Source organism: Pleuronectes platessa, chromosome 6, assembly GCF_947347685.1.
Source record: "Pleuronectes platessa chromosome 6, fPlePla1.1, whole genome shotgun sequence".
Taxonomy (NCBI): Eukaryota; Metazoa; Chordata; class Actinopteri; order Pleuronectiformes; family Pleuronectidae; genus Pleuronectes; species Pleuronectes platessa.
Genome location: NC_070631.1, coordinates 16,623,261 through 16,635,433, shown reverse-complemented (window position 1 = coordinate 16,635,433; position 12,173 = coordinate 16,623,261). Strand labels below are relative to the sequence as shown.

The 12,173-nt window shown below is 42.1% G+C and overlaps 1 protein-coding gene across 6 annotated transcripts in view; it reads right to left on the bottom strand.

Moving 5' to 3' along the window:
• prdm16 (PR domain containing 16) overlaps nt 1-12,173 on the bottom strand; it is a 109,046-nt gene that overhangs the window by 67,911 nt on the left and 28,962 nt on the right. For all 6 annotated transcript variants that reach the window (XM_053425523.1, XM_053425524.1, XM_053425529.1 and 3 more), the window contains exon 2: nt 5,708-5,755. In XM_053425523.1, the coding sequence (XP_053281498.1) occupies nt 5,708-5,755 (48 nt within the window). The remainder of the gene's footprint in view (nt 1-5,707; nt 5,756-12,173) is intronic.

Here is a 12,173-nt window from a genome sequence, read left to right as displayed (position 1 = left end):
CATATCTTTTGATACCATGAGTGTGTCTTGTAGTAACCTGAGGTTCTCAGTGGAGGCCCTGCTCACCATTCCACAGTTGTTGCTGAGTACCAGAGGTGACAGGGTCTACTCTGTCATAGCTCCCAGTCTGTGGAGATCTGAGGAGATCCGTCTGGCAAACTCCTCTTATCCTCTTTTAGAGACACACTTTTGTAGGTGTCCTTTCTACTAGCTCTGGTCAGTTTTCTTATATTGTTTACACTATTTTCTGTAACATTCTTCATTTTATATTTGTGCTCTAATGCTGAGACCATTAAAATGTTTTTTTTAAATTATTTCCTATTGTTTGCTTGATTTTTAATATTCAACTTGTAAAGCACTTAACTGTATTTTGAAAGCTGCTATGTAGGTAAAGATAATATTATTATTATAAGCTCCATTTTTCTAGCTATGAGGAAGTGCTGTGGACACATTTAGAGCATACAAATATGTCTATAATGTCTATCTTAACACACAGGACGATGTCAGGTGGTAAGAGGTATGCATGAAAGATTATCCTGCCTCAGAAACCAAACATTCCCCAACATACATGATTTTGACCATGTGAGCTCAATCTCTGCATATTTGTCTGTCTGCAAAGGGACCACTCCCAGAGTCTCTGCAACCTCCCAGAAAAACATGGGCTGGAGGATCTCTGCTGACTGCTTCCAGTTTCAAATCACTTTGGTCATCACTTTCCCCCCCCCTCATTCAACCTGACACAGTGCAGGACTTGGTGGTGTATATTTTGAAGGGGGATGGGGATAAAGGTGGTGACGCTGGTGATGCTGGGTGGGGAGTAGGTCTCGGACTAATATGAAAACATGTTACTAAAGTCCCATTAAAACATAACCATGGCCATCCATCTATCCATCTATCTATCTATAAATCTATCTATTCATACACCTATCTGTTCATACACCTATTTATACATCCATCTATCCGCATGTAAATTTGATTGTATAAAATTGTAATGAAATAGACTTTAGCCTCTTTTATGTTCATGAGTGTGTGTGTGTGTTTGTGTTTGTGTGTGTGAGCACACATGTTTTCAGGCCATTTCCTGCTCTTTGGGCTCATCACTAAACAGTCAAGTCGTGGCCCTGGGGAACCCATTGCAGAGCCCTGGGCCTTCACACCCCCCCACACACAGATAAATACGCACACATGCACAGAGCCACCCCCTATAACCAGGGGGTATTTGTGACGTTCAGCATTATGAAAAATGACTTGCCCCCGTGGCGCACCGGGGTGGCAAATGATTATAATATCCAGATAATCATTTCAAACAAATTATCATAATTATCAATCAATCATGAGGCTATTTAAGCAGAGGGAGGGATGGGGGAGTGCGATGCCATTGGCAGGGGGTAAACTATGGCCCGAAGCTCTGGATCACTTCTGTGACCCATGAGCCTCCCTCTGTCCACATAATAGCCCTCATACATTAAGGGTCATTTAGCTAGCGTATTTAGAGACTCAATTCCCCAGCTTGATACGGGAAAAGGAACATATTCACACACACAATTGCGTGCACGCACACACACACACCCATAGAAATCACCATGGCAGCTGACCCCCAGTTGGCTCCTTAGTCTTTCAACATAGAGTGGGAGAAATCTACTTATAGGTCAGAGTTCACAGATGTATACTTATGCATCATGACGCAGCCAGAACAATAACAAGTGACTGGAGTTTGAATAAGAGAACAAACGCAGAAGAAAGGAAATGTGTCACTATCAGAGAAAGTGTCAGTCCGAAAGAGAAACACGTTAAGAAGCATGTTCACCTTCACTGAGACAAATAAGAGAGGAAGAGTGACAGTGAGGCGAACAGAGGACTTGATCATCTTAAAGAGATATTCCGCTGAATCCTTCCACAGTTAATCCCCTGTGAAAAGCAACATGAACTGATTCCATCTCGGTGGTGCTGAGAAGGATATGAACGGGGATTGGGGAGAGAAAAAGAGACAGAGAGGGAGAGAGATAGATAGTAGCCTTCGGGGGAGATGATCGTCTTGGGAAAAAAGCAATCAGTGCTCATTGATTTTCTCTGCTGGTTGAATGGAGGGTGTCTATCTGGAAGCCATTATCTGCCATCTGATCTGCTGGAGTGTTTACACACGTCAGGATGGACAGCAGCCCTCTTCTGAAGATGAGGATTAACACACACACACAGACCCACACACATAAATACACCCACCCACCCACACACACACACACAGAGCATAGGCTGTCTCCTTTGCCCCTGTGCCCTATCTGGCTATCACGTTTAAATCCAAAAAGAAACACAAGTCCTCCCATACCCTATGAAAACACACACAGAGACTTAAGCACATGTGTTGAGTGTGAATGAGAATATACGTAAGCAGGGCCTAGACAGCTAAACAGACAGGTAGTCCTGTTTTGTATGGCTGGACCAGAACAAACCCAACAATCCCTGATCCTATCACCAATAGCCTCTGATAGAAATCTATAGCTCCAACAACACCATCCTGTCTGCAGAGAGAGAGAGAGAGAGAGAGAGAGAGAGAGAGAGAGAGAGAGAGAGAGAGAGAGAGAGAGAGAGAGAGAGAGAGAGAGAGAGACGAGTTGAGGAGGATGGATGAAGTCAGTGAAGAAAGGATTCAGAAAACAAATCCTTTTATTTTCTGTCTGTGTGTGAAGATGCATGTGTATTTATGTGAGCGTGTGTATAAGCCAACGTGGCTTGATCTGAGTCTCAGCAAGGGCAGCATATGAATCTTGGGACACACACACGCACACACGCACACACACACACACAGACACACACACACACAAACACACACTCACTCATACTAAAAAAACACTCAGGGCAGCTGGCAGTAAGAGGGCCAGAGAAGCTACAATAACATCTTTGCCTCTGTTTTATCCCTCGTCTTAACCCTGATTCCTCTAGATGCCTCTCTCTGTCTGACTCAGAAATGAAGCTGTATTGGTGGTGAACCATTTTAATGTGTCAATAAGAAGCAAGGTTAAACACATTTATAAAATAAATACAATACTGGGATGGAACTTATGAAAACACATTTAAAGCCACTAGATCAAGATTTTTTATTTGGATCGGAACCAAATTTCATACAAATAAATATTAGTCCCCTAATCATGCCTTTTTTTATGTTGGAATTATCTGTTATATATTTTTATCACAGTATTTTTTTATTTTGTTCATCTCTGTTGTTCCATATTACTGAAATAGTTTTGGATCTATTTTATATATAAATTTTGTTTTGAGTTTGATTTACCCTGAGTCTATTTACAATTTGGGTTTGTGCTTCATTGACATCACTTCCTGCCTCTGCCTGTTGAATAATGCAGAGGATTATTTGCTGTTGTGAATGCGTCTGTGCATCCCCCCCCCCCCCCCCCCCCCCCACCCGCTGTGTTGTGCACATGAGTTAAGCACAAACTGTGGTTAAACTCCATAGCCAATTCTCAGTTTTTTACCCGCAGGTCATGTCATGTATAATGAATCGTTTCAAAATGACTCAATGCCCTGTGGTCGCATGTAAAATCTCTCTATATATAAAATATATGTAACTTATACAAACACAGATCGGTTGAGTTTAACTGAAATGTAAAGTGCAGCAACACATGAGATATAATAACACACACAGTCCAGCAAACACAAACACACATACACACACTCACAACTTTCAGCAGTGAACAAGTTTATTCACGAGCTACAACTCAATTAACCTTCTACCTTAATCAAGCGTAATGACACAGTGGCGGCAGTGGAGGACATGCATGTCTATGTTTGTGTGAGTGTGTGTGTGTGTGTGCCTGTGCCCTGTGTTTTTGTGTGACTGCACGATGTGGATGAATGAGTCATGTCATAAGGAAAGGCTCATGCATAATTTCATTCATATTCATAACAGGCATGTGGTCTGCCACCGCTCGACGAGGGCCCACCGCAACTCACACTCTGCATAATGAGATGTGGCCAGTGTGTGTGTGCGTGTGTGTGCGTGTGTTTTCATTTTAGGTTCTGTAGGTAAGTGTACTTTATGTCTTATTCTCTCTATGACAACTTCACGCTCCTATCTCTGCATATACAGTACTGTTATGTGCGCATATGCACTTGTGGACATAGAGACGCCTGTGCGTGCTGAGTGGAGTGCACGGGCCACTCATGTGGAAGGTGGTTAGGTAGTTTATAAAACCATCTTGGTTTTTCCACATTGTATGAACATGTGGGGAACAGGGACCAGCCCAAACCACCTGTGGTCAGCTCTTAAAATAAGCTCATTGACTAATGTAGGATTTCAAATCAACCAAGCAGTCTGTGATTTGCATGCCTGCGTGTTTATAGAGGGTACAGCTACGAGACCCTTGACCCGATATGCAAATGAGGACATTTACGCGATTCTGTATTTCTAAGGACCAAATTGGTCATAATTGTCAATTACGCCAAAGGAGATTTTAAGTGAATTACGTCTTGTTGAGGTTGTTCATGAGGCGATGTAAACATGTTCAAACCTCTCACACACTGCTTTTATTAAGGGGAGCTGCGTTTCTCATGGTAATGCAGCCCACCATTAGTTCTGCTCCTGATGTTTTGACCATCCTGTCATGCGAGATAAGGCAGAAGTCAAATCGGAACTTTAGAGACAGGGTCCAAATCTCAGCTCTAATATCTTCTGATAACTAAATCCATATTCATTCAAACGTGTCCAAAGGCAGTGTCCATAGAATCCTACTCAGATGAGGTAACAAATGCTTTCAGCTGTATTTGATCTACTCAAATCTATTCATATTATTTAATATTGTGTATTTCTAAGACAAAATCCATGAATAGGCCTTTAGGTTTAGCTATTTGAAAGTATTAGTACAATTGAGTATTTCATGGATTGCTTCTTAAAGCTTAAAATGTATTTAAAAAAAGATTTCACTTAATTTACCATTGTCACAGTTACAGCCATAGGATTCGGTTTCAACTACCATGATTGACTTGAGGTGGAGCTACGCCTACATCGCTCCGGTCGTTCTACAGACAGAGTCCCCTCTGCAGCAGCCATTGTTCTTTCACGGACGATTAGATGGACATGAACTCTCTTGCCTTCCTGTCTTGACCCGGGCGACACTGGCCGTAAAAACTAACTGCCCAGCCTCCTCAGTAAATTTATCACCTCATAAAGTGGTCAGTGACTGGTCAATGGTACGCATCGGTCACAGTGTGTGTGTGAGTGTCAGCGTGAAGTGAGGGTTTCCTGGATTGTAGATCATTGTCTGTTAGTCTTTCTTGAAGTTGAGGAAAGACCTTTTATTTTTCACCAGTGTAGAAAAAAGAAATCTGCTCTTCAAGTGAAGCTTTAACAGGGAGCTCAGCAAACTCTATGCAAATGTATATTCTTGTGTATTAATGTAGCAGTAATAAAAAGTGGGGGTGGCAGGTGAGCCACAGACATTTGAATGCATTTTATTCACCAGAATGGAAGAACTCATCTGCAACTGTATATGTATACTGTATACTGCATGTGTAAAGACATTGACATACAGCGTGTGCTTAGGCAGAGACAGAAGGTTTGAGGGGAAACTGTTTGTTCCACAAATTCAGAAACATAAATGTATCAGGAAATATGTGCTCGCTACAAATCCCAAATTCCCAGCGTAGAAGAAAGAGACACAGAGAGAGAGATTGGTACACACAGATGTAACTGTCTTACCTTTTTCATGCAGCTGTCAGTGGAGGTTTCTTCATGGTCATTCATCATCTGAGGAAAACACACAAAAACATAGCATTTGTTAAAGATTGATGGTATCAAAGCCACATTACTGGTCAAGAATAATCCAGCGAGAACCACAATTGAGAACAAGATCTGTTGAATCATTAAGAGAAAATGTTGATTCCTGTGCTTCATGGAGCTTCGGCCACGGCTTGTGACCATCGCTTGATGACATGAGCACAGGGTGTTCACAGTTCATCACACAGAGCCCCTGGGCAACAAATGTAACCAGAGGGATATAATAATGGTCTGAGAGGTCACACAAACACACACACGGACGCAAACACACTACACACACACACCCTCTCTGATGAATGAATGCCCCACAGATTTGACATTAATTCTCCGCTTCAGCGTTGCAGGAAATTTTCGCTGAGACTGTTTCTGTGTGTGTCTGTGAGTGTCTGTGTAATTAAGCCTTCAAGCAATATTTACTGGGGGCAGATGGGCGGTAGAATGCTCCCAGTGTCTACCAGAGGAAATGAGGGAAGTGGGGGAATGATGGAGAGATGGGGCTGCAATGAGGGAGCATTTCACATATAATGGCAACCCAGAGTCTCGCTCTGTCCGTCTGTCTCTTTCTCTCCCTCTCTGAAGCCCATTGATGGCAGCCGAGGATCAAAGAAGAGATGCAGACTGTTTTTAGAGCAGTTTAAGGTGTAGTGTGTGTGTTTGGGGGGAGGGGGGGAATCAGCCCAGTACTTTGCTAAGTTTAAGTCAAATTAGGCCTATAAAACCTTGAGCACTGACACACGGCATATCTGAGCCACCCTTTTCCTGCTCCCTATCCTCCCCATCTGCCCTTTCACAGTAGGCGTGTTGTTTGGCTGTTGCGACAAGACTGGCCTTTATATTAGAGCCGGCGTAATAAAGTTTGTATTTCCTAAACCAATGTGGCCCACTGTGATTGGGAAAGAGACATTTATCTGCTGTGGAATCTGTGGCTGCTATTCTTTGAAAGCTGGCATACAGCGACTTCTTTTCATGCACCTTTCTTTACAAGGCTTCGATTCACAGGAAGTGAATATGAATTGTGGGCATGAATTTCTGGATGAATGAGCTCACATCCTCACACCTCACACCTCTGTTAACTCTTGTCCTTCGAAAACAAACTATGATTTAATTTGGACCCAAATAACCCGACTCAGTTGACTTGGGAGTTAAATTAATGGTCAAAACTGGTACGAATAAAGATGACGATGGAAATCATGTTTGAATTGGTAGAAATACATATTACTATTACCTGTGGAAAGTGTGAGACCAGTTTAGATCTTTAATTTGTAAAAAAACAAATTAACATTTCAGTGCAAACTAACTAATAAGTTATTTTACCACTATTTCTGCCTAACATCACACACTGCTCTACACAATGGGGCTGATGTGGTTGAGGGGTTGGTGGTTTGATTCCAGTCTTTCCTTCTTCCCAGTCTTGCAAGCCAGATACTGAACCCTGAATTGCGCCTCATAGAATACTATGAGGTGTTTGTGAATGGGTGAATGGCAATGTAACTGTAAAATACCATGAACATGTTGGTTCTCCCATTATTATGATACCTTTGGCATTATTTCAACTTAAATGCACAATATACTTTTCTTCCTCTAGGGGTCTCTTAATTAAAATAAAATAGATGGAATTTTGGCTGCTAGTAACTTGGGAGCGATGATCTGAGTTCTGTCATTGCTTCTGCTGGTTAGGTTTAGCTCAGTGTTAGATTTCAGGAGTTTTTTTCCAGGAGCAGAACAAACCCACCCTCCTCTCCAAAAAGAGGTGGAAAAAAGATACGTAAAAATGTTGCCTGAAGGTAGAAAAAAGTAAAATTTGAAGGCTACAATAACAGAGGTATGCACAAAGGGGATATAACACCATTGATATGTGACCTATTGAAATGGATGTTAAATGATTCAAGTTATATATTTGTGTGTTTATATGTTCAGCGACCTCATCATTCAAACATATAACTGATTACATCATAGCGTTAAATGTCCATAAACAAGAAATAAAAACTTCGGCCAATTTACAGATGATAATGGTTGTCAATAGAGTGTGTTCTAGTGAGAATACCTTATGATTCCTATAAAATTACAGTTCAGTTTCTCCATATAGTTAAATTTATCAATGGATAAAAATAAAAAAGTATTTTATGTGGTTTACTATGAGGGTGTGTAAGTGTATGAATTGTTTGTCTGAGAATTAAATCACTGGTGCAAACACAGCCACAGAATCTGTCTGCAACGGACAAGAGAAGCAGATTAAACAAACTTTTTTCTCTTTCTTTATTGGGATATTTATTCAGTGGAATACACAGTTTAATTCTCTGATGCAACAGAAGGAATTTCACAATAACTATTTAGCAGAAGGACAGATAAATTAGGTTACTTTGTCTAGACTATAGGTAAAATGTGCTTGTGAACTTTATACGTGGCGACATAGTAGTAAAGAGCTGAAGAAGGAGAGAGAGAGAGAGAGAGAGAGAGAGCGAGCGAGCGAGCGAGAGAGAGAGAGAGAGAGAGAGAGAGAGAGAGAGAGAGGGAGCACACTTCCCCTTTCTTGTAATGCACAAGACCAGCTGCAACAGTTTACAAAACCAACAGCTTGGCTGGGTCGTCTAAAATGCTACCAGGCGTTCAACAAGTATAAGACAATTTCTGGACTTTCCCCCTGCTCTGTTGAGCTACATGCCAAGTGTAAATATGTGTATGTATCAAATTGTGCAAGAGTAACCTAAAACTGTAGAAGACATGCAAGCAGACATGAGTGGTTTTACTGATTCCTTAATGTCTTTCAGCCTCAGGTGGGGGGTCGAGACTGTGTGGGCTTTTTATCGTCCAAACATCAGCTCTGGGTCTAGAGACACTGAGCTGACTGTCGGGAAAAATGCTAATTGTAAAACATCTTGGCTTTTGAATTCTAAATTGTTTAAACGTGGTCCAATAAACTTTTTTTGTAGAATTTAAAGATTGGTGGTTGACCAGGGTTTCCATCGGGTGAAACACAGGGGCACGAGCTCGATGACAATAACTAACACAAAGACAGGTGGAGAAGCTCTTTCAACACTGGCATACTGTACACACACACACACACACACACACACACACACACACACACACAGAAAAGCTTAGCCTTGCAGTAGGACCCCGCCAACCAAATAAATAAGCTATTAATTAGAGAAGGAAAATGTGATTGGCCGCTGACTGGCAGTGCTATGATTTATTGCACATGTCACCATCATCTCAAAGTGACTTTTCTCTGCGTCGGTGAGACAGGTCCACATAGAGACTGGCCTATTTCGAGAGGGATAGATTTTCCACTACACAGAGAGAGGTAAAATTGTCCATTTGTTCTGTATCTTGCCTGCTGAATGCTGACATGTCAATATGTCTTATGGAAAAGAGAAAACACTGAAGCGAGGGTAATTAGAATTAGAAAGTGCGTGTTAGACTGTGTCTGGGCACACAGAATTCTCTCTCTGGCCCATATGACCTCAAACATAAACAAATCCAGTTGTGGCTTGATGAAAGAGCAGCCACCTGCAGAATCCTTCCACCAAGAGCTGTCCAGACCCTCATTAGGGGCATGCGTAAAAGTGTGTGTTTGTGTATGTGAGAGTATGTGTGTGTATGTATATCTCACTATGTCTGTGGTGTGTGCTTTCACACTAGGCCGGAGGGAAAACCCCACCATTATTAGTGTCTCATAACGCAGCTTTTGTTATTGGACAGAGTCAGGAGTTTTTCAACCCCACTTTAGCCCCATTCGTATTGACATGCCATGATGACCAAGCGGACAAAAGAAAACAGGACATGGGGAGAGGCACTCAATGTGGACTGCCTCATTGTTTTTACAAGACCTGTCACAGCCTTAAACACATGACAGAGCAAAATCCCACTCAGTTTATTTCCAGAACTTATTAAATGTCGAAAAAAGACAAGGGGGACCTGTATGTGACCACAAAGAACATGTGGTAGCTTTACATGTACAGCTTAAGTCAAACCATGATAGAATGACCCATACAGTAATCCTCTACTCATACAGCTTACCAATGAGAAGGCTGAGTAAGTAGCCATAGCAACTAGAGAAGGACCTTACAAAGCTTGCTCATCATCATCCTCAGGCGCAGGCAGAAGAAGAGGGCCCCACTTGGAGGTTTGTACCGTAGGAAAATGTTAGCATACTGTTGCCAAAAACAATTCTCCTCAACTCTGGATAATATGAGGCAATATAGCAACACGGCCCAATGGATGGCTGCGGATGTCACAAAGCCACAAGTTTCCAAAAAGAACCATCAGCAAACAAACCTCAGGCCTTTTTGAACCGGGGCCCTGACTGACAACCCATCGGCTGCAAGAGCCACACCAAGAAAACCACAAATTGAAAGTTTTGCTACGCATTTATTGGGAACTTTCGCAGCCGCTTGGCATGTTGACAGGATTTCATTGTGGTGGTAATGCCCTGGATGGGTTATTGATCTTTTTGACACATGGATGAGAGAGAAGGCGGTCTTTCTCTGCGGGTCCTGTTGAATAATACACTGCAAAGAAAATGTATTTGTGTCCAGACAGTGAAAAGGAAGAAAAAAGGAGAAAAATGAGAGGGGAAGCTCTGTTTCTCATTGTCGGAGCCTTAAAAATAGGAGCAAACCATTATGTCAAACATGATCTCAACAAATGGATGTGACTCCTTTGACTCCAAGACACTAACAAAGCTGATCGAAACTCTTCACAATCAATGAAAGGACAGAGCTGCCCAAAAAAGGAAGAAACAGAAATGGAGATATCAAGTCTCCAGTGTTTTTCTCTGAGGTCTCTTGCTATCATTTCAACTTCCTGATAATGAACCTTTTACACTTTCCTGCCAGAATCTGTTAGAGATTGTTTGACTAAGGATAGACGTCTGATTCAGTCTGCTTGTTAGCTTCAAGTCAGATGGTGCCTGGTTGTGATTCCAAGTCCTTTCGCTGGCTTGTCCTTTAAAAGGGTGTAAAATAGGGCTATTTTGGGACTTCCCAGAGATAGGGGCCTTGACAGCTGACCCAAAACAAGACCAGCACTATGACTTCTTAAAAACATGCTTCAACAATGAGGTTGCTCAAAGAGCTTAAGTAGGCGGTGGGAAGACTAAGGCCGGAGGAGAAGGAAGCAGGGTAGATATTGACCCTGCTAAATACCAGGAAGCTGGGCATCCATCAGATACAATATATTTCTGATGATTTTAATAAGCGGAAGACTTGAGGTGCTTTGGCCAAGGCAAACATGAAGGGGAGTGCTGATGGAAAACGTTCTCCCTCTCTTTCTCTTTCTTTGTCTCATAGCTGGTCTAGAAGGTGATTACGAGTTTAATCACTGTTTGATTCCTTATCGCTATCTCCACTTCGGTGTGGAGCTTAATGTGAGAAAATTATACAGTTCTTTAGTAGAAGCGAAATATAAACCTGAGTCCAAAGGAATGCACGGGATGCCATTGTCTGAGAGAAAAAGGAGAGATCAGATTGGCTTGACACTTATCACACCGCGCTAAAGCTAACACTGTTACCCAACCCTACATCCAGATGGGACTAAACAGGGTGCGGCCTGTGGTGGAACTGAGAACTGTTGGTGAGATAGAGCTTAGCGCACAAAGGTTAGATTTGGAAGGTAAACACTCAGGACCATTGTGCGACTGTGGAAAGTCACAGCCACTTGTCAAATATAAAAGGCTGATATTTACAGAACGAGCAATGACCCCGTATGTCCTAAGAGTCTTTGTGTGATTTATGAAGAGAATGACATAGTGACTTATCCTGGCAGAGTTTAAACTGACCCCGGACAGGCTTGTCTCATCATTTCAGTTATGATTCACCCGTCTTGTATAGACATGTGTGGTCTAGGTGTCACACATTATACACTTGAACGGATCAAATATTTGTGTTCGTTGGTTTGACAGTTGAGGCTTTTGAAGTCTTTCCTCTACAAGAAAGTGATGTTACAAGGTGAGGTTTGCACTTAGTCTGCAAACAAACCTTGGCAAAGAAGCTCACTTTTATGAAAGCGGGTGAGAGGAATGCAGAGGGAGGTAGAGGGAGGAAGAAGAGAGCAGGATTCTGCAAATTTATTAAAAGGGTCATATTTTCATGGGGGACTTGTACAGCAATCCATCACCTAATGTCCAAGGTCCCTTATCCTTTTAGGGCCATTGACTCTGAACTTGATATCGACAGACACATACAGATAAATTATCTGCTTGGCCTCCGCTTTATTGATAAGTCATTTGGGCAGATGATCAGTAATAATCATAAGTGAATAAGGGTGCGCCGATAGATCTTCTGCTAGCAGATGCTGTGACAGCCGCAGGGTTGAGGTCCTATAAATAATGCTACCTTTTGGCCTAAGAGGATTGCCTACACAGCATCAGCAGCTGCTGTGCCATGGC